Source organism: Tripterygium wilfordii, chromosome 11 (genome assembly GCF_013401445.1).
Source record: "Tripterygium wilfordii isolate XIE 37 chromosome 11, ASM1340144v1, whole genome shotgun sequence".
Classification (NCBI taxonomy): Eukaryota; Viridiplantae; Streptophyta; class Magnoliopsida; order Celastrales; family Celastraceae; genus Tripterygium; species Tripterygium wilfordii.
The window spans coordinates 1299443-1320733 of record NC_052242.1 but is presented as its reverse complement, the minus strand read 5'-3'; the positions used below and the strand labels follow the sequence as shown (position 1 = coordinate 1320733).

General features: G+C 37.5%; 5 protein-coding genes across 5 annotated transcripts; 3 read left to right on the top strand and 2 right to left on the bottom strand.

The window, feature by feature from the left end:
* Positions 1 to 6: 6 nt before the first annotated feature.
* Positions 7 to 6006, bottom strand: LOC120009586 (CBL-interacting serine/threonine-protein kinase 8-like). Its single transcript, XM_038860233.1, has 14 exons — positions 5563 to 6006; positions 4652 to 4714; positions 4458 to 4529; positions 4210 to 4317; positions 4050 to 4124; positions 3898 to 3951; positions 3686 to 3811; positions 3302 to 3391; positions 2316 to 2438; positions 1318 to 1437; positions 962 to 1078; positions 705 to 761; positions 544 to 618; positions 7 to 372 (listed from the first exon to the last, which is right to left on the bottom strand). Exons 1-14 carry the CDS (start codon positions 5719 to 5721, stop codon positions 271 to 273), a joined length of 1341 nt encoding a protein of 446 aa, XP_038716161.1. The 5' UTR covers positions 5722 to 6006; the 3' UTR covers positions 7 to 270.
* Positions 6007 to 9889: 3883 nt separating this feature from the next.
* LOC120009587 (probable ribosomal protein S11, mitochondrial) lies at positions 9890 to 11748 on the top strand. Its single transcript, XM_038860234.1, has 3 exons — positions 9890 to 9956; positions 10126 to 10219; positions 10650 to 11748. Exons 2-3 carry the CDS (start codon positions 10129 to 10131, stop codon positions 11468 to 11470), a joined length of 912 nt encoding a protein of 303 aa, XP_038716162.1. The 5' UTR covers positions 9890 to 9956; positions 10126 to 10128; the 3' UTR covers positions 11471 to 11748.
* A 1113-nt stretch (positions 11749 to 12861) lies between these two features.
* LOC120009506 (glycine-rich domain-containing protein 2-like) lies at positions 12862 to 15768 on the top strand. The gene is made up of 8 exons (XM_038860125.1): positions 12862 to 12892; positions 12992 to 13151; positions 13321 to 13438; positions 13533 to 13787; positions 13874 to 14329; positions 14442 to 14990; positions 15204 to 15383; positions 15506 to 15768. The coding sequence occupies exons 1-8, from the start codon at positions 12862 to 12864 to the stop codon at positions 15734 to 15736; spliced, it is 1980 nt and encodes a 659-aa protein (XP_038716053.1). The 3' UTR covers positions 15737 to 15768.
* LOC120009505 (keratin-associated protein 5-1-like) lies at positions 15760 to 17173 on the top strand. The gene is made up of 3 exons (XM_038860124.1): positions 15760 to 16183; positions 16907 to 16976; positions 17065 to 17173. The coding sequence occupies exons 1-3, from the start codon at positions 15760 to 15762 to the stop codon at positions 17171 to 17173; spliced, it is 603 nt and encodes a 200-aa protein (XP_038716052.1).
* LOC120009585 lies at positions 17097 to 18899 on the bottom strand. Its single transcript, XM_038860232.1, has one exon. The coding sequence runs from the start codon at positions 18755 to 18757 to the stop codon at positions 17321 to 17323; it is 1437 nt and encodes a 478-aa protein (XP_038716160.1). The 5' UTR covers positions 18758 to 18899; the 3' UTR covers positions 17097 to 17320.
* Positions 18900 to 21291: the final 2392 nt, after the last annotated feature.

Sequence of the window (21291 nt, the reverse complement as noted above, 5' to 3'; positions counted from 1 at the left end):
CATTTGTTAACTTAAAGAAGTCATGTATTCAAGGTTCAACTCACATAAATGAATAAACAACTGCAAGCTTGTACTGTTTACAACAAAACAGAGTTACAAAGGCAAGAGATTAAACAACAAATAAATAGATTTTTTTTTACATTACTTGCACAAAAAAGTGTAAACACGTTCTCTTTCTTCATTTTAGGGTTAGCTAAATGCGATCATATATCTCTAATTGTGAGTCTGCCAAAAAAACCTATGGGGTAGAAAATGTTACAGGAAACTACTTTAATATTTTTTACTTCTCGTCTTCGTGACCTTTGATTTGTTAGATTCACTAGGTGGTTTCCAGATGATATCGTCAAGATGGCTACAAAAGTTTTTATAGAACTGCAAGACAGGGGAGAGTAACAAGTCTAATGTGAGATATATATATATATATATATATATATATATGTTTTCTAAAGAATGGGAGGGAGTGAGTGAGACAAACCACAAATGAAAATGTTCAAGGACTCTTGAGTAAATAGTGCTCTAATTAAGACAATTCTAAATACTGACCTTGAGGTATTCACCAGCATCTCCTGCCGTTTTCTGAATGTCTACCATAAGAAAAGTGGGAGCAACCTCATAAACCTTCAACCAGAAAGAATAACACAAGAATTAGTATTTAAGATGAAGAGGATGGACGAAATTATACTATAGTTTAGACCAAAACCTACTTCCAATATAACAGAAAAATGAGCAGTCTTGCTAGCTGATAGACCTTCCACTCTCATCTGAAATTACATCATAACGTTAACTTAGATGAACTAGTCCATAATCTCAGTCAAAATTATGACCACACGAAAATACGAAGATTACATAATGAACCAGAGCATATATTTACCACCAATAGGGAGGATGAAAGAGAGGAGTGACAAGAAACATAAATGCTGGAAAAGAATGGTACTACTATTGAAAACCCCCAATAGTTCACCTTGTAATTGCGTATATGTGTTTTGAATCCCATTGATTGAGCAACAACTTCCATACTTGATAAAACAACCTTTGCAGGTTTTTGAGAAACAAAGCGTGTCTGATACTTCATAGCATCCTGTTAATGAAGGATGGGAATCCATTAGTACTAATTGAAGTTACAAGCAAACGGAAAAGCAGAATGTTCATCAGAATTCAGAAATATAAATAGAATGAAGCTGAAAAAAAAAATGTGGTCTAGGATATTGATGTGACTGATAACAGGTGAAATGGAAGGTTTCAGTACCACTTCAAAGTAACAAGAGAAAAGAAGCTAAAATAAAAATAACAGCTCAAGTGACATGTGGCTTAGCATACCTTTCCCCGATCAAACAATGTTGCAAGATTTAAACCTTGAGACAATATTATCAAGTCAAATGCATTAAGACTTAATGGACCCATATCCTCATTCCCACATGGATCGCTCTCTCTTTGTTCCTACAGTTTAAAAAATGGTAGGAAATGTAAGAAGAAAATATATAAACAAAACAGAAACGTATTTGAACAAGTGGACCATATTTGGACGCCAATTGTAATTAATAAAATTTCTCTTAAAATGTATCAAAAATATAAATCTGATCCTCAATATAAATCAAAAGTGAGATGGAAATTAGTGAGACTTTGAATTAGCTCAAGATTGGGGGGGGGGGGGGTGTTACATCCTTGAAATAAAAATTCAGGGCAGTTTTTCACCTTGGTTGCATCTTCAATCAGCAAATAACCACAGCCCAATTTTTGATCGAGTATAAAATAAGTGGACCAATAGTAACTATAAAAACAACTGAAGTCAAAAACCCCAGCATACGATTGAATTAACTACTCCAAATTTTAAACTGAACTGAAAAGATGCAGATCGTCAATGTCTTGACAATTAGGGAGTTGATAGACTTATACATACAATTTTAAGAAATTAAATGGGAATGCATGACAATGTGAGCAATTGTGATTAAATTGGCTGTCATGATCACATCATGCAGTAATCAACTCTCCAAACAGTAATAACTTCAAAGATGTTATCAAAAAAGGCTAATCTTTTCCGCAAAAAGATTGTTACTATTTGACTAAAAAAAAAGCCAGAAAGAACTGACCTAGTCCTCACAGTTTGTGAATTAAGTAATAAGCAAATCATAGCCTATGATGACCAGTTAACTACTAGCACAAAACTATACCTACTGAATATCACAATCAAGAGAACAAAATTTACAGCGGCATTGACACAGAGTTAATTTCTGTCGGTTTAATATCAAAGAAGAGATTGGTGTTATACCAAAAAGACATAACACAAAAGAAGAGACTGTGCTATAAGCCCTACCAACCTCGGGATCATCAAAAACTGCATTTACATCGTCCAGATTCACATCTTCAAAATCAAGAAGTCCGACAGGAGCATAACTCTTCTTAAACCACTCATCACTCCTGATCTGCTCAATGGTAATACGCTGCACAAAAGAGGAAAGGATGGATATTTATGAAAAGAACAGGAACCAAAGCAACAAGCTAGAAGCATTAATTCAACTGAAAAACATCTAAACAGTGTTGCAAACATCAGAGCAAAGAGTGCCATAACAAAATTGGAGGACAAATTTAGGCATTGACTTGAATAAGGAACTTGATCAGGTTCATACTTGTAAAAAAAGATATCAATGTTGATGACAGACAAGGATGTATGAAATATGAATCTAATGCAGCATTAAAGAATGAAGTCAGCAACTGTGAGCCTGAAATATTAGCTCAGGTAAGACATCAGGAGGGTAATGATACTGCCAACTTTTACTATTTACGCGAATTGTACTTAGACAAGGTCGAACATGGTTGATGTCCGTTCGAGCTACATGCAACCAGCAACAACAAAGGAGTAGGACAAGTTATCACAACACGACTTATCATAATATTTGTTTACTAGCATTAGACCCAATATCTCAACCATATTTCAAGCTCCAAGAAAAGAGAGAAGAAGTTCAAGATGGTAGATAATCGTTCAGAACAGTTGAACCGATGTCTAGTAGAGTTACAAATTAAATTAAACTAGTTCAAAATTAGATTTAGGTCTCTACATCATGTGTGAACTATGAAGTATTAACCTTCAATGAGAGCACAATTTGCTGCGTTCTGGTCAATTTGTGTGTAGAAAATTCCTCTCTAGTCACTTTGTTGTATACCATTTGTTGATTAATGACATAAGTACCACAGAATTTCACAAAAAATAACATCTTTTGTGTCTTCATACAGTTATCATCACCAAATAGAGCCAAGAGATAGCAAAAGATAAGGAGCAATATCTCAGCAAACAAATAGTGCTTACTGTCTGAGGATTTGGGTCTAAAATTTTCTGGATCAAGGATTTTGCACCAACTGAAAACCAAGACGGGCATGAGAACTCTGCTCTCTCAATCTGCGGGGGAAAGGAGAAAAAAATCATTAAATCATGGTGGACCTAACAACATAGCATGGTAGTCCACAAGACAGCTTGATCAACCTTAGCTAAACTAGGCAGCAAAAAGAAAGAAATTACTTGGCCTCTGCCATTCAAATAAAATATCGGCTAAAAGTAAAACCTTGAATTCTTACAGTAAATTGATAAATTCCATGCCTTACCATATAAAGAGGTAAGATCCTCTGCCATTCAAATAAAATATCGGGTAAAGTAAAACCTTGTATTCTTACAGTAAATTGATAAATCTCATGCCTTACTGTATAAAGAGGTAAGATCAACATCATCAAATGGAAGATATCCTGCCATCAGAACATAAAGGATAACCCCACAGGACCAAACATCAGCTACAGCACCGTCATAACCCTTGTGAGCAAGTACCTTGAGAAGAAAACACAAACTGAGATGAAACCATGTCTAATTATGAACTAGCACACAACCTACAAGCTCATTTTACTCATGATTACCTCAGGAGCTACATAATTTGGAGTCCCACATGTTGTCCGGAGGAGGCTAACCCCCTACACAAATATCATATGACAACAAAGTAATCTATATCATTATCTCAAACATGCTAATTTTAAAGGCTGCAATCAAAAACACTAATAAAGAATCTCACTTGCTCTGGCAATGCACTAAGACCGAAGTCCGAAATTTTTAAATCTCCTTGTGAATCAAGTAAAAGATTTTCAGGCTGTTCACATAAAGACGCAGTTGTAAAGATTTTATATGCCAAGTATCAACAAAACAACAAGGTTCCAGATGCGAGCCATCAACACCTTTAAGTCTCTATGGTAGACTCCTTTACTGTGACAAAAATCCACACCATCTATGAGCTGTTGGAAGTACTTCCTAGCTTCAGCTTCACTAAGACGTCCATGATGAGCCTGCAAAAAAAAGAGAAATGTCACCCCGACATCAATCAAGGTTAACAATTCGGGCAGCTGATAATGCAGATAGAAGAAAAGGAGGCCAAGAAATAGAACTAGTTGATTGAGGAAGCTGCATATCAAGGTCGATTACTCACTATTTTATCAAACAATTCACCTCCTGTAATGAATTCCAGGATGATATATATCTTAGTGCGGCTGGCTATAACCTAACAAAAGTATAAAAACAGCATGATGTCAAGCTGAAGCACAACTAAGGAAATTGGTGGAACGTATTAACAAAAGTTAATATTCTGCAACTTATTTAATACTAAAACATTCAATTTCATGCCTCATACAGACGGACGATGTAAGGATGCCGGACAAGCTTCAGTATAGATATCTCCCTCTTAATCTGCACAATGAAAACGTTTCTTGGATAATGAAAAGTTAGCAAATTTTGTAAGAAATGACAAGATACTACAACAAGAGAAGGGATAAACACAAAGAACAACTAAAGACTAATTATGCAATGGCTTATCACGAAGAAAAAATATTGCAGTATCATGGGGCCCCATATCCTACTATATCAAGAAGAATCTACCGCCAATAAAACAGTCATTCCTACTCAAAGCACCTAAATATTAAGCTGGCAAATAAGATCTCAATCAAAACGTATAAAATCTACAGTTCTTTATTTCATTGTCTAGTGAATTTGCTAAAACAGAAATTCCCATTGATCAATGATGGACAATTCTCTGTTGCAAAATAATGTTTCCAATATGCTCCAGCTTAGGTAAGATGTCAAATCTAGATCACTGAATTTAAAACTGTGTCCCAACTTAGTCAATGAGTCCTGGGCACCAGGGCATCACGGCTACAGCGAACAAATTTATTAATGTTATTGATCGTTAGATTTTTGTTTAGCAGTTGCCAAAAAGCTACCTACGAATTAATCATGGAAACTGCTCTCACATCATAACAATTTCGAAACAATAAATTATCCACCTCTGACAAGGATTTCATGAGTCCAAATGCGCTAACGTACATATAAAACTAGAGTCTGATAGATTTTTATGAGAGAAAATACAGAACGAAAATTTCGAAACAGATTCCGTTTTTCCCAATATTCAGAAAAAAGTATTTAATTCCAAATTCAAGAAGAAAAGGGATCACGCGTACAAGAAAATCGCCCCCCACAATCAGCAACCTTTCAATTCTTTTTCTAGGTTAACTCTATCCAAAATTGGAAAGTGGAAAAACCTGATCGGCCATCTTGTGCTTGATGATTGTGCTGCGATCGAGTACTTTAACGGCGACACTCTCCCCAGTCTCGGTGTTCTGAGCAAACTTGACCTTGGCGAATGTCCCTTCCCCGATCGTCCTCCCAACCTCGTATTTCCCGACTTTTCTCACCACCATCTCTGCAACCACTCCTCTTCTCCCAAACTTCAACTCAATCTCAGCATTTACACATACACACACTCCGTCTTCCTTTACAAATTTTTCAACAAAAGCGTCTATCACATTCACGGCCTCTCTGCTTTTGACAATTTAATACTCCAAAGGTACAAAGCAAAGCATAAATGGTGGGCTTTTATTTGGTAAAGGCGTGTTGATGTTGAAGAATGTTGTTGCGTAGGGAAATAATGCATTGGTTGTGTCGATTTTAGTGCTTTGTAATTCTGTAATTTTATTTTTGGGGATTTTGATGGGGTGGGGTGCGGTTCGGTGGGAGACAGTTCAATGGGGTGGTTGACAAAGTCGATCTCCAACCAACATGTCTCTGAAATCTGAATTTCACTTTCACTCGGAGGCAGAGAGTCGGCTGTACTGTGTACAAATTGATATGGTTGCCATTATTTATTAATAAATAAATAAAAATGTACAAGTTGATTTTTTTAAAGATAATGCTTGAGCCCAAAAATAACCTTAAAAACCCCCTTTAATGTGAAATATTGGATGTGAAGTGGACACTATATGTGAGTTTTTAATCAATGTTTATTTTAATGCCACATAGATTTGGAGTACTTTTGAGATTAAATTTTGGGGGTTTCTAGTGTATGGGCCAAAAATCATTGACCTGAAATTCCTTATCATAAGTCAAAAGGCCCAACGAGGCCCATAGTTAAATCGGCCCAAATGTCCGTCCGAAGGTATGATTGGTCCAAGTCCATGTGAAAGCCCAAGGCACACGGTTAGAATGGGTGCAAGACCAGATATTTAGGGTCAAAAGGCTTTAGATGTCAAATGAGTGCCAGATTGGGCCACCGGCCCAAGTACAATCCAACATAGAAGTCCGTCCGTACGGTCAACATGTGCTGACCACGACACCTAAAACACTATCTGCCTGTTTGGCAGGGCGGCTCCACCATGCCAAACAGGCAAAAAGCGCCAACGGATCCGTTGGGAGCTTCTTTTATACAGTGGTTTTACCGCTGTAGCTTTTTTGCGTCGATCCCACCCCAAAAAACTGCAGCCTTTTTTTAAAAAAATTTTTTAATATGTGGGTCCCACACTTTTTAGCTAAAAGTATTACTATTTTATTAATGGGACCCACTTAATTGTGTTTAATGGTTTAAATATAATTATTTTTTAATAAATTAATTATATTTATGCATTTATAATTATTATAACAGTAAATTTAATATTAAAATAAAATAAAATATTTATATTTAAGACTTTTAATTTTATAGGTGTTTATTTTAATACATAATGATAAATTAAAAAATACAATAAATGTGAGAAAATTAATTTGATTACTTAAATATAAATTAAAAAATACAATAAATGTAAGAAAATTAAGTTAATTAATTAAAAAATACTTCAAATTAATTTTAAATATAAATTATATTTGATTAATTAAATTAATACTAAAAATTAATTTTAATAAGAATTATATTTATTAGATTACTTTTAATATAAATATAAAAAACTAATATTATAATACTTTATTTCAACAGTTTTCCCGCTAGCGTCAGTTTTTATATCACCAAAAGCCTCACAGCATATTTCACAGCTTTAAGCTCAGCATATTTTTCACAGCATTTCCGCTAGCATTTGAAAATCAATTTTTTTCACTGTGCCAAACAGAGTGTATAAATATAAGAGGATCCCTTCTCATTTACTCTCTCAACTACCTAGTCTCTCTCTCTAAAAGTCTTTCACTTCTCTAACTTAAATATCTTCCACCGTTGACTGACTTGATAGTCGGAGCTTGTTCGGCGGACACTATACCAGTGTCCAAGTTTGACGATCAACCTTCCTTCAATCTTGCAAGGTTGTCATAAGCCACGATCGACGACAATAAATTAATTGCAGATTTTAGTATCTACATCTAACATTGTCCATTTTTAATATGTCTATGCTTTTCTCGATTTGGTTGATGTCAGCTCAGTCCTCTTCGTGGCTTTTTTCATTTTTTGGATTTTCCAATTTGGAATAATTAAAAATAAATCATTCTCGAGTCTAATGATGATGATCCCTATGGCAGTGTTGGATCCTTTTCCAATCCATATTCCATACTTTCCGCCTGTATTAACTTTGACTTGAGAATTACTCCAACTCAAATTTGGTTGCATTGAGAAAACAAAATGTAGGGCCCAAATATGGGCCAAGGAGAGAGCCCCAAGCCCAAATTAAGGGTCAGTGGGTTCTAAGCCACTGTCCGTTTTCAGAAATGGACCGTGCCGCTGGTTGGACCGGAAAACCGAGTACGGGCGGCAAGGCCGATTTTTTGCTTAACCTTGAGTCGACGATTTTCGTAAAAACCTGCTGATTTGAGAAATTTCCAAATTAGACATCAACATTAGTTGTTAACATACTGAGACTTAGGGGTGATTGAATTCGACCTTCGACCTAAATTGTAAAGGTCCTCATCCCAAACCATTAAACCTAAACTAGGATTCAACCTAGTTGACTAGCTCATGGCGATTGGTTACATGTAGAAGGCGACTATCGATTTTACATATTGATTGAAGATAGATTCATGCTTCAGGTCCTTTTGTTGTTAATTGATATTGTTTGTATGATTGTAGATTTCAGAAGAAAAAGTAGAAGAAGAAGAAAGTTGATGAGGTAGAAGAAGATGAGTGAGAGAGAAGAAATTTTGTTAATGAATTCATATGTCCATTCACTGTATTTCAGAAAAGAGATTACAAAATATAAATCTGTACATGTACAATGGTCAAGAGATGTGACCGCAACATAATTTGAAATATAGATATTTGAACAATAAGAGATGCCCTTCTGTTTTGTTTCTTTTCTGTTTTAATATATTTGTGACTTAACAAAAAAAAAAAGAGATTTGAACAATAATAAAATATGTATTCTAAATGATTGTAGTGGGCTTCAAATGCATTGGCTTCATTGGGCTTCAAATGGACTTGATCTGTGAACGGAACAATAATGGTATGATAGGCCCAATCTAGAGGAGAGCCCGATAAGACCAAAAACCTCAACTGAATCCATCTGAAACCTAAGGCTCTGTTTGGATGGGAGGATAAAACTTTGTATAGTATAAAATTATCTTTCAATGAAGTTATCGGGTGTTTGGGTGATTTTTAAAGTACTCAGGATAGTATAATTTTATACAAAAAGTGGTTCTTATACGATGCCGAACGTATAATATTAAAACACCTTCAACTTGTTTTTATTTTATACAGAGCACTTAGTATAAGAAATAGCATGTCAAATGACAAAAAAAGACCCTCACTCTCACTTTAATTGAGGGTAATTCAGACATATTATCACAAATCTCATACTATTATACAAGCTTAATATGAGATTCCTTCCAAACATTGGATATGATTAAATTATACATCAACTTATACAATGATTAAATTATACATTGGATAAGAATATTATGCTATCCTATACGAAGCTCCAAACGGAGAAGCCAAAACAAAAACTTCGAGACAACCTGAGACAAAATCGCAGTCAATCTTCTTCAATCTTAACACCTTTCCAGGTAAGCTCATGCCCTAGGCCTTGTTTCGACCTGCATGTTTTTCTATGTTTCAATTGTGATCATGGGACGATTTAGTGTTTCTGATTTTGGGGATTGAGAATCCCAATTTCGGTTTTCATATTCTTGTTTAGGGCCTTTAGGCATTTAGGCATTATATCAATTTCATCGATCTTTGCTGTCCACTCGTTTCTGTAGGCTCTCACTTATGAAACACGGATTTGTGCTGCATCATGTCATCCATTCTTGTTATTTGATATTGTCTTCTTAGTTGCTTTAAATCAGTGAAGAAAGTTGTTGTAATGTTATGTTTTCACCTTGTATATAGCTTTGAATGTGAGGGTACAGAATGTGCATGAGTTAATGTCATTGTATATATTAGTCAATTTATTTATACTTGTCTTTGAGTTATGCATAATATAAATTGACGGTTAAACCTCCGTAATGGCTAAATCTCGAAAACAAAACCTCGATTCTTTTGATGTACGGTTGGATTCTGAAAACTATGATTAGTGACATTGAATTTGGGAAGCTGCCCATTTGGGTTGGGCCAGCCCAATATTTTCGAGGCCCGTTAACCGTGGCACAAGTCCAACCCACTAAATAGGGGGAGAATGAGTACTGCAACTCTCCTTTCCCCGTCTATCAACTCGACCTAAACGATCTGTTCTTCGTTGATCTCCATTGGCAGGTAAAGTGGCGTCTCATTTTCTCAGTCATCTCTATTTTTGCTTGATGGGTTTTGCTGTTCAGTTATAATAAGAGGGATCGTCTCTCTCTTAATTTTTTTTCCCGTACCAATTGAGTAGAAAATCCTCTGCACTATATGAATTACACATTATTGTTTTTATATGATGCAGAATATGTCAGCGGCTGCATTGAGATCTGGCTTATCGCACCGATTTCTCACATCGCATCTCTATAGAACCCAGTTCTCTTCAAATGCAACTTCAGGTACCCTATCTCGCTCTGAATTGTGGTATATGTCATGTAATGATTTACTGGTTTTCTTTCTGTGACGTAGTTTACATTTGTACTGTCTTTCAAACTCATGAACTATCTTTTTTGTTTTAATATGGATGGCTTTTAATTTGTGAACATACTAAAGGACTTGGTACACTAATTTTTTTGGTTAAGAATTCGAACAGTGGCACAATAAGAATGAATCTCTTATTCATTTTGACACTCATTTCGTATCGCAGCTGTGATTTTCTTTTTTTTGTTCTGATTTTTCCTTCAGTGATTATGTTCTGGTAATCCTATTTAATTTCATATACTTTTCTTCATTAAGTAATGTAGAAGTATACTGGATAGTGCGACTCGTGAAGTGAGAGACTAAAAATATTATGTTTCATTGACTGAAAGTAACTTTTCAATTATACAGGTTGCTTACGGAGTTCAGGATATCATTCTTTTGATAATGTTGCAAGAGTACAAACTTCACAACTCTTCGGAAATTTGGCGAGGAATTTGAGTACTTTGACTGCCAAAAGGAGTAACTTCCTTGCTCCATGTCAGATGAGTTTTCGCAGTTTAATCCATTCTGGTGGTGGGAATGATACTGAGACTGGTAAAACTTCAGAGCCAAGGGAGTTAATGAGCGGAACACAAGGTGTCGAGACTAATAGAACTTCTAGGCCTATGGACTTCGTGAGGGGAACACAAGATACTGAGATTGGTAGAACTTCTAGACCTATGGACTTCGAAAGGGGAATGCAATATACTGGGACCAGGAGGACTTCTAGGCCAATGGACTTCGTGAAGGGAATATTAGAGGAAGATAGAAGGAGCATGATAGGAGCTTCTCATTTTCCTCAATATACTATAGAGCAAAACGCTGATTTTGTGCACATAAAGCTGATGCGTAATAACACTTTTGTTACGGTGACGGATTCAAAGGGAAATACAAAATGTAGGGCCTCATCAGGATGTTTGCCAGAAATGAAAGGGGGGACAAAACTGTCTAGATATGCTTCTGAAGCAACTGCAGAACATGTTGGACGACTGGCAAAACAGATGGGGTTGAAGTCAGTAGTTGTGAAGGTAAAAGGGTTCACTTATTTTAAGAAGAAAAGACAAGCAATCATGAGCTTTAGAGAAGGCTTTGCTAATTCTCGGAGTGATCAGAACCCCATTGTTCACATTGAAGACACAACTCGGCGTCCGCATAATGGATGCCGACTTCCCAAGAAACGCAGGATCTAAGTGCTATTTAGTGAGATACGAGTTCTATGTTGTTGGCTATCTTCTTTTGGGAGCCTTTTAGTTTGTAACTGTGATCGATTACCCCTTCTCTTGATTTGAAGTCTAAAAGTCTTCCTTTCCCATCTTTTTGGCTGCATTTTCTGTCTTCTTTGATTTAATAAATGAATTTGCTTATATAGAGTGTATTTCTCTAATGTTTTCTTCTGGGATTATTCATAAAAGTAATTGTGGAGAATATGGTTCTGTTACTGCAATGGAAATAGTGGTTGTTATCTTGCTATACTGTTGTTGGCAAAGGGTAGTTGGTTGCAGCAATAGTTTTTGTCTTTGGATCTGATTGCCAATATTCACCCCATGGTTAAGTGCTAGTATATCTCCATAGCTATCCCTCTCATGGTCAAATCTCCACGACCATCGTCCTTGAGTGTTGAACTTAGGAGTTAGTATCTCCTATTTCACCATATGATACTTTTCCTTGAAATATCTAGCATTTTTCTTTCTTTGCTAGAGAAACAACTGACTGCCCATTGTAGCTGTGACTTAATTACTCTTTCAATGTTGGTTGAAACTTTCATGGAGTGTAATTGTTGAGTTTCTAGCTCCCTGGAAACTGGTCTCATGGCTTGAATTGGTGTAGGAAAGGTTTGAAATTCTGTCTTAGGGGGGTGCTTTTGGTTGTTAAGGGCTTGGAATTTTTGGATGTTATCATTTGTGAATATTTGAAAACGAATATAATTGATTGTGTGTTTCAGTGACGCATATTTTATTTAAATATACTTGATTCCCACATGAATATGCTTATATGCAGGAATATACTGGGAGATTATCATAATAATAGGACTAAAATAAAAACGATACACGAGAAGCTATGTAGGAGGCTAACAATGGAGAATTTTAAGAGGGAGGAAAACGGAAAGAACATATTGCGCGTCCCGGGGGTAGGCGCCCTCTGAATCTCCAAGGCCCATATTTTTTAAAAATTATTAATGTTATAATAGCTCTAAACTCATTTAAGTAACATACAATATTTAAATCTTTTTAAAGAGGGTCATTTTTTAAAATTCATCCAGGGTTTCCGGAGACTCGGTACACCCCTATAAACTTAGATAGTCCAAAGTCTTTTGAACAGTGAGAGTAAAACCACTGTGAAGCAGTGTTGTTGGTCTCCCTGATTTGTGTCCTACAAACAAGTTAAAATCAACAAGGCAAAAGGCATAAACAAATTTGCAAGTCACATGGCATACATGACAATACCATCCAACTGAACTTGCAGAAAATCTGTGAAAGCACCATAAGCATGGCATCCATTTTGCCCGAAACCTTCACACAAACTCAGCATTTAAGATCTTGGACTCTATAAATAACCAAACAAACATTCACTAACACCAGCAATGACGAGCAAGGGAAAGAAACTCACAAAAGGTAGGCACACAAATTTTCTAATATAGTTTTCACATTCACATTATATAATACCTTAAGAGCTGATCCCTGATTAGCTTCTTTTTTTCCAATCTCTTGAAGAAATGGAGAAGCAGCAGGAGTTGGAGTTGGCAGAAGCGCAGAATATTGTGATTAGTGAAGATCTTGTGGTTGCAGGAAAACGACAGCTGCAGTTTTTGGCAGAGGTCGATAGGAATCGCCATCTCTACGATGACCATGCTTTAGACAGAGCCATTTATAGGTAAATCACTCCTTAACTAATTGGAAACTTATTTGATGTTCAATGCTGATATATTATATATAGCTGAATCTTATGACATGGAAGTGTTGTTTGAGTGATGCAGGTTTGTGAAATTATGAAAATTTGAGGTGTTTTATATTAATTGGTGATTGATTAATGCCAATTTCAGGTACAAATACTGTTGGCTTCCCTTGCTTGCTAAACATGAGAAGTCTCAGCTTTCAGAAGGCCCTTTGGTTGTGCCTCTTGATTGTGAATGGGTATGGCACTGTCATAGGCTCAACCCGGTAAGATCCCGGACTATAACTTCCTTGCTTTTTCTGCACAGTCCCACAAAATTTGATCCTTAGGGGATGAATAGAGTTTGGTTTTTTGTTTCAGGTACGCTACAAAGCTGACTGTGAGGCTCTCTTTGGGACAATACTTGGCATCCGCGATGTTGTGTCATCTGTCTATGGAAGTTGCAAAGATCAAACTGTAAAAATTTGGAACCAAATGTACCCTAATGAACCATATGAACTCGATCTGAGCTCCCAGTTCTCTAAGGATGTTGTGGATAATGTATTGGTAACTCAACAGAGCACCAACTATGACCTTGTTGCTGCTGTCAAAAGGCAAAGTACTTTCTTCCATCAGGTATTGAACAATCTTGTTCTGCCGAGGGGATGTTTCAAAATCACAGTATCTTGTCCAATACAACTTGACATCTGGTTCTGTGACAGGTATCTAGGCCACACATGACCGATGATCGTTTTCTTGAAGAAGCTGTGGCAAGATATAAAGGATTTTTGCATTTGATCAAGAGAAACCAAGAAAGATCAATCAGACAGTTCTGTGTTCCAACTTATGACATTGACCTTATCTGGCATTCTCACCAGTTGAATCCCACCTCTTATTGCAAAGATATGGTTGCGCTGATTGGCAACGTATTACAGCATGACGACACAGATTCTGATAGAAGCAAGGGTAAAAAGCTGGATACTGGGTTTTCTGGAACCAGCAAGCAGTGGGAAGACACATTTGGAACCAGATATTGGAAAGCAGGAGCTATGCGTAGATGCAATACTCCATCTCCTCTCACATTCAGTCTTAGCAACCAAGATACTATGACAAAGAAGATAGTCTCATCCAATGAGAATGAAAATATGATTCGGCTTCCCAAGAAAATGCTCGTTGAGGTAACATCTTCTTTATAAGCTTTGGAAACGTTATAATTGAAGAACAATGCTTTTAGGATGTTAAATTGCCTGGTTAATTAGAACTTCCATTTCTTCTTTTATTGTATTCCAGGTTATGTTGGAGATTGTGGAGGTCAGGGACTTACCAGATGATGATAAAGGAAGCCTCTTTGTCACAATTGACAAGAAAATGCTAGATTCAATCTTCAAAACCAGGAGGAGATTGAATATTTCATCAGAGACAGGGCAGAAACAGGTCACTGTCTTCCAATGTGAACCTAATGGAGTGCTTATCTTCGAACTTTTATCGTATGGACAGCGCACTTCGCCTGGTGCAAGGTTTGCCAAGTCGTTGGGGACTACCTCAATTTCTCTGCAGAATCTCATGAACCCAGTTTCTCAACTGTCCGTTGAGAAATGGTTCGATATTGTCCCGATTTCTAGAGGTGCATATGCCAAACCTATCAGCATGCGCATTGCTCTCTCTTTCACTTCTCCAGTGGCAGCACCATATGTGCTGAAAATGGCTCCGGCATGTCCATTCTCAAGTTCTTGTTTCTTTCCACTTTCTGGAAAGTACCAGCAAGCCAAAAGTTGGGCATGCTTTGTGGATGAGACTGGCAATGAGATCATCAACATCCAGATGAGGTACCTAAAACATGCATAATAGTATGCAGTAATGACTTCTCATGTTTGTTAAGAAGCGATTAGAGCGTGGCCACACCGTGATTCCTCTTTAAAGATCGGATGCCTTCTTCTAGCTTGTTTATTAGACCATGGAATGAAATTTTGCATATGACAAGCCCTGGCAACGTTCTTCATTCTATTTTGTTGTCTGATTTCTCTCAATCTCAGGGATTCAATGGAACTGGAGGCAAGAAATAATTCTTTTCGCAAACAGGAAGTGATTGGCATCACCAAGAACCGCGAAACACATGTGCTTGCAGAGTCTGCTGGAACGGGATGGTCTTTGATGGACTCAAAGTGGAAGCTTCAGCTTGACAAGAAATATAGTAAGGATGACAATATCATTGAACTCATAGGTAGCAGAAAGGTGAGGATGTGCCTTAATTGGGGGTGACTGACCTCTTATTGTGTACGTTAATACGGGAATTAAGAAATGACAAATTCTCATCCTGCTTAAGATCCTGATTTTCTTTGTGTATTTTTCCCCAGGTGGTTGTAATCCCGGGTAGAAAACTGGAATATGAAACCAAGAAAAATGAGAAGCATAGCGGTGAACATGACTTCATGACAGCAGTAGAGATCTCTGCAGATTATCCCTATGGCAAAGCTGCCGCTCTGCTCAATCTGAAATCCGAAATTCTAAAGGTATGTTATATGCTACAAACAGCTTCTCAGGATGATGAACTCTGGCTTACTTCTATTATTCTGATGAACAGATAAATGAAGAATGGCTGGTACTGCCAATGATTACATTGGCTTTCCTTCTTTTCGATGGTTCGAGGAAAAACAGCAACAATGAAGATGCGGACAGAGACTCGGGTGGCTATGGTCAGAAAGATGGTTGTGATGATGTGATGAATGCCAATTATGGAGACTGTGGTAGTGGAGGATGCAATGGGGGCTGTGAGGGAGGAGTAGATACCTTTGAGGTTGGCAGTGGTCAGAAAGATGGCTGTGATGATATGATGAGTGCCAATTGTGGAGACTGTGGTGCTGGAGGATGCGGGGGCTGTGGAGGAGGAGATGGATATGCATTTGAAGTTGGCGGTGGTCAGAAAGATGGTTGTGATGACATGATGAACGCCAACTTTGGGTACTGTGGTGGTGGTGGTGGAGGATGCAATGCTAGCTGCAAAGGAGCTGGATGTGTGGGAGGAGGATGTCATGGTAATTGTGGTTTAAAATCGTCAAATGGAACAGACTGATGCCAAATTTGGGTAATGCAGAACTTATATGTAGTCTGTTGCAGCCTAACTATATGATGCTAGTACCTATATTATAATATGTATTAATCCTGAAGCGATAATGATCTTTCCTGGGATATTTACACAGATGAGATTTCTGTAGTACTTTATATGCTCCCTGAACCATAATACTGAGTCCAGCATAGTACAACCATTGACAAAGAATTACAGTGATGAATCATTTTCTTCTCTTCCACTATAAAATAAGATCAACCATTTGAAGATACTAAAGACCAGTCTATCAAAATGAACCACTACAGGCTATTTAGATCTTAAACAAAGTCATCAGATGAAGTAACATTGTAACGACACTTCTGTTATAAAGTAATAAAATGTAAAACTTCTACAAATCAATAGAGTTAAGTGCATTATCAAGGATTCAGAATCATTTGATAAAATGCAACGATCTCCATGAATTCATCACCACCTCCATCCAGAAAGTCACATAAATACTAGATATTTTGATTGATGATGAAAAAAAAATTTGAATGCGAAGGCAATGAATTTAAGGATCCACCATCCAGAAGCATTCATACTTATTGAACAAGCTAAAATCCACAAAGCGCATTAACAAAGAAAAAATTTCAAAAGAGTAGAGAAATGAAATATGCTAGCTTGCCAGCGACATTCTTAATATATAATGCAGAAAAGTTGAAGTCATCAGTTCCAAGTCATATATTAACACAACAATTTCAACTGTACGGGCAAAAGAAGAAGTGAGCACCAATGGTGAACCGATGATTCACACAGCATCAGCAGAATAGCTGATCTGGGTTCACCAAAATGACAACTTTGTTTACACAGCTGCAGCAGAACATTTTATCTGGGGACTGGGGTTCAAGGGAATGACAACTTTGCCAACTGTAATAAACTAATCATCCTCAAATCTACACCATTATCAAGTCCCCATTAATTTACCCAGCAAACAATTTCAAACCAGCAGTACCCAAAAAATATTCCATAATGCAGCAACATTTAATATCAATTCTATAACCTCCTTATTTCAATGAAATTATAAATAAAAACCAGCTAACAAAATGTTATTCTATGAAAATAAAATTCACACAGAAGAGGTTTGTGTAGGCTTGGCATTTTGAACAACCTTACCCTCTTGATTAACTGCGCCACCGCCCTGTCTTCCATCAGCCGTAGCCACTGCCTGGTATGGCGGAGGTGCTGTGTAGTAGACTTGCCTTCCCGCGCCGTCATATCCAACCTGTACATAGCCAGGCTCCGTCACGGCAGTCTTTGGCTGCACCATTCCAATCCCTTCAGTATAGGCCCCAACTTTTGGCTGCTGCTGAAATGACGCTGTCGGTGGTGGAACTGCACTGTACATCGGCTGCTCCCGGTACACGTCTTGGCCTACCCTTTGAACTCCATAATAATGCTGACCAACTTGTCCTGTCACCGGTCGCAGTGCTGGTGCTTGATAGACTCCGGTGGCAGTTTGAATAAGATACACTTGCTGCTCAGTCCCGGTGGCCGCGGGAGCAGCAGCGACAGGATAACCGCCAGTGGTCATGTGCCTTTCCTGATAATAAGCAGCCGGAATTGGCATAGGTACCGGCGCCGGAGTTGGCAGAACTTGCTCCGGCAATTTCTGAGTTGTGAAATAGTCGCCAGCGTTATAGATACGAGGGTTTCCCTCGTCGATTTTTCTCTGCAAAATAGCCTGCTCTTGTTGACCAGCAGCAATTTGCATTCTCTGCAATTCTTGGATCTGCCTCTGAATCTCCACGGAAGGCAATACAGGCTCCCCAATCACGGGCCGATCCTCGGATCCGCAGTCCGATCCAGCATAAACATCCTTGACTACGGCATCCTGGACAACAGGAACCGGCGGCGGTGCATCCTGGAATTTAGTAGGGGCAACCGCCGGGAACCCCTTTTCCAGTCCGAACAGGAAATCTGAAGTCCCCGCAGGCCCAGTCCCGGCAACCACTGCCTGGGGTGATGAGCCTTCGAGAGGCTGCACCTGTACAGAATTCAAAGCGTCCACAAACCACTGCCGCTCCGGCTTCACCTCACCACCTCCTCCAAACCCTCCCTTCGCCACCGACGGCGGCAGATTCAACGGGAAAATGAACAACCTCAACCTGGCAGGCTTTGCGGAGGCACGGTGGAGGCGATCATACTCCATCATCATATGTTCCAGATCCTCATCATTTGTTACCGATATCAACGCATCGAGATCCTCACCAGGAAGTTGATACTTGAAACACACATCATTATCATTACATATAGACGACAATTTAGCCATAATCGCAGAGAATTTAATATTCCGGTCGACGGAAAGGATTTTGGTGTCGCCACCTACATAGGCGAGTTGGTTATCGTGAGGGCGAGGCTGGATTTTGCCTCCATAGCTGCACATAAACTTGACCTTGTAGTTGTTGGAGGCGGGCTCTTCCCATGACGAGTTATCATCGATTTCTCGAGAGCGAGGGGAGGAGTCACGCGAGTCTGGGTACGAAGAGTAAGAGAGATTCTCCATCGCCTGCAGATTTTCTTTCTTTGGAGGGTTTCGAGTGGATTTCGGGGTTAGGGTTTGCAGACCACGGCCATGAAAATGAAGGGGACTGAGTGGACCAAATTGCAAGTGTTTGCAAGTTTAGCGAGAGAGAGAAGCAAAGCGTTTGCGGCTGCGGGTTATAGGCGTCGAGGGACCCACTTTATTTTCATTTGGTTTGGTTTGGGGACCCACTTGGTAGTTGATTGAATGAGAAGCAAAGTAATGAGGCTCCGCGTGAAATAACCTTCAGGGAGACTTTTACAAAATACTAAAATAGTGGAGGGAGAGGATGATGTACTTTTTTGGTATTTGATTGTAGTCTCGTAAAATTATATTAATTATATTGGTTTTTTAGGTGAAGAGATTAATTATATTAGTTGGCAACTCTAGTGGGGCCAAGCCAATAATTTGTCTACATAATTCAGATAATTTATAATGTGCTTTGGATAAAAGAACAGTAATGATAGGGATTCCAACAGTTGGTATATTTCTCAGTTATTCTAGTTGTTAAGTTATACGCACAAGATTTTATGTGCATCATGTGTGACGTGTGAAGCCCACAAATTCACTTAGATCATATGCGTCAGCAATTATGATAACTGGGATACAACTAACTACAGTAATTTTTATCATTTTTGATAAAATAATGACTTCCTTTGACAAAATAATGTAAGAGAAATGCTTGAAAGTTCCTCTCATTTTATCCTTAATACATATGGAAGTGTATGATGTTAAGGGACCTTACATGTGTGTTTATATAATACATAACTACCTCATATGTTATATGGATCGGGAATAAAATAAGATGACGAATTGAGGATATGTAGCATTATTCAAGGTATTTATTTATATGCATATTATTCATAGAAAGCATTAGATGATGGGGATAACTATTTGTTTGATTGTTTCTCTATAACCTTTGTTCATGAATTCAATATCATAGAAAGTAACTATTTATATAGGAAGTATACACAAAAAGAGGACAAGATTGACACACTTTAAGGAAAGTGCCTTTATGAAAGCCATCTTTGTTCTTGGATTCTTCTGGTCTTCTAATCTGAGCCAGCATCAAAAGTCTCAATCCAATCAAACAAATAAGATTCAATCTGTTAAGGTAAGGAACGGATACCAGATCAAAGTCTCCGATACCATTAAAAGAGGCTGATGGAGAAAGTGTAGAAACAGGTAAAGACATGATGAAGAGAGAATCATTGTCTTCTATTCAACCTTACGAACTTAAATTTCTAACAAGGATGGAAAAGCCAGAAGTATCGTGGATAGTGTAATATACCAGATACTTAGGACACCCTACCAGTTAGACACAGTCTGAGCATAACAGGCTCACCCATAGCTCAAAACTCAAGGACACCTTACTAAGTAGAGAAATCAAGAAGTTTCTGATATGGAGGATCCATGCAAAGAATGCAATAAATATGTTTCAAGATGAAACAATAAAATCTCATATTTATTTGACAGGGACTTGATTGATATTACAATAAATGTAGAATACCAAACCAGTCATAATTATCCTCAAATTGGGGTTGATAATTCAAATGTTACCAATGGTAATTTGGGATCCCCTAATCCTTGTATAGTAGAGACTGTTAATCATTGTCATGATCCAATGCATCAAATTATGCATTTTTAAGGTTTAATGGTTCCGTACAATATTATTAAAGGTGTTTAGTATTAGTTAAGTTTTCTTCGAGTTCGAACTAGCTTTTAACGATCATTAAAATAATTATAGGAGCTCGGCTCGTTTAATTATTTAAATGTAAAATATTCGAACTCGAGTTTTGTTCATTAACAAATTTACGAGTTTTGTTTGATAAGACGTAGATGACTCTATTGACGAACTTTTTGTCTCATTCGTGAATTTGGTAACGAGCATATTCACAAATAATATAACAAATTTACATAAATATATAAAACAAAAAATAAAACGAAGTTGTTCATAAACTATAAAATGAGCTTGTTCGCAAAAACTCAAAAGAGCTTCTTCGGATCGTTTTCAAAACAAGTTTAGAAAAATTGTTCGAACTCAATTTATTAAATTGACGGAACAAGTTCGAACGAACTCTTAAGGAGCCGAGCCAAGCCGGACTAACCCATCACAAAATAAATAAGTAATAAAGCTTATTTAACCTAAATCAACAATTCCACCACACTAATGGCAATTATAGAAGCTAGTGGATCCAAGATCTTACAAAAATATTCCAACCATCCCAACAAAAAAAAAAAAAAAGAGACATAAGTGATGGAAGCATCGCTTCCTTGTCATGTCATGGGTCCCTCGAGAAAATTTCCAATCTGGTTCCATATATTTCTTAATTTCATCGAGAAATCGATCAATAGTCATTAGTCTCAATACTCCCTCTATCTTCCTTTGAAATTTGAATATAGAAATAAAGCAAAATAAAAAAAGTAAAAAACCAATTAAATTATGACAATAATGTACTTTTCGTCGGACAAGTTTCATTTTCGTCTCTAAGTTTTTTTTTTTCTCCCATTTTCGT

What these genes read in the sequence shown, in the direction of transcription:
- LOC120009586 (XM_038860233.1), bottom strand. Translation starts at nt 5,721, where the DNA reads ATGGTGGTGAGAAAAGTCGGGAAATACGAGGTTGGGAGGACGATCGGG. An exon ending in CAAATTATGTAGCTCCTGAG is followed by an intron (nt 3,812 to 3,897) that starts GTAATCATGAGT and finishes TTTCTTCTCAAG; the next exon opens with GTACTTGCTCACAAGGGTTA. An exon ending in CATTGTTTGATCGGGGAAAG is followed by an intron (nt 1,079 to 1,317) that starts GTATGCTAAGCC and finishes CTTCATTAACAG; the next exon opens with GATGCTATGAAGTATCAGAC.
- LOC120009587 (XM_038860234.1), top strand. Translation starts at nt 10,129, where the DNA reads ATGTCAGCGGCTGCATTGAGATCTGGCTTATCGCACCGATTTCTCACA. An exon ending in CTCTTCAAATGCAACTTCAG is followed by an intron (nt 10,220 to 10,649) that starts GTACCCTATCTC and finishes TCAATTATACAG; the next exon opens with GTTGCTTACGGAGTTCAGGA.
- LOC120009506 (XM_038860125.1), top strand. Translation starts at nt 12,862, where the DNA reads ATGACGAGCAAGGGAAAGAAACTCACAAAAG. An exon ending in TTAGACAGAGCCATTTATAG is followed by an intron (nt 13,152 to 13,320) that starts GTAAATCACTCC and finishes TGCCAATTTCAG; the next exon opens with GTACAAATACTGTTGGCTTC. An exon ending in CCAAGAAAATGCTCGTTGAG is followed by an intron (nt 14,330 to 14,441) that starts GTAACATCTTCT and finishes ATTGTATTCCAG; the next exon opens with GTTATGTTGGAGATTGTGGA.
- LOC120009505 (XM_038860124.1), top strand. Translation starts at nt 15,760, where the DNA reads ATGATTACATTGGCTTTCCTTCTTTTCGATGGTTCGAGGAAAAACAGC. An exon ending in TGTGGGAGGAGGATGTCATG is followed by an intron (nt 16,184 to 16,906) that starts GTAATTGTGGTT and finishes TATATAATGCAG; the next exon opens with AAAAGTTGAAGTCATCAGTT. An exon ending in CTGTACGGGCAAAAGAAGAA is followed by an intron (nt 16,977 to 17,064) that starts GTGAGCACCAAT and finishes TTGTTTACACAG; the next exon opens with CTGCAGCAGAACATTTTATC.
- LOC120009585 (XM_038860232.1), bottom strand. Translation starts at nt 18,757, where the DNA reads ATGGAGAATCTCTCTTACTCTTCGTACCCAGACTCGCGTGACTCCTCC.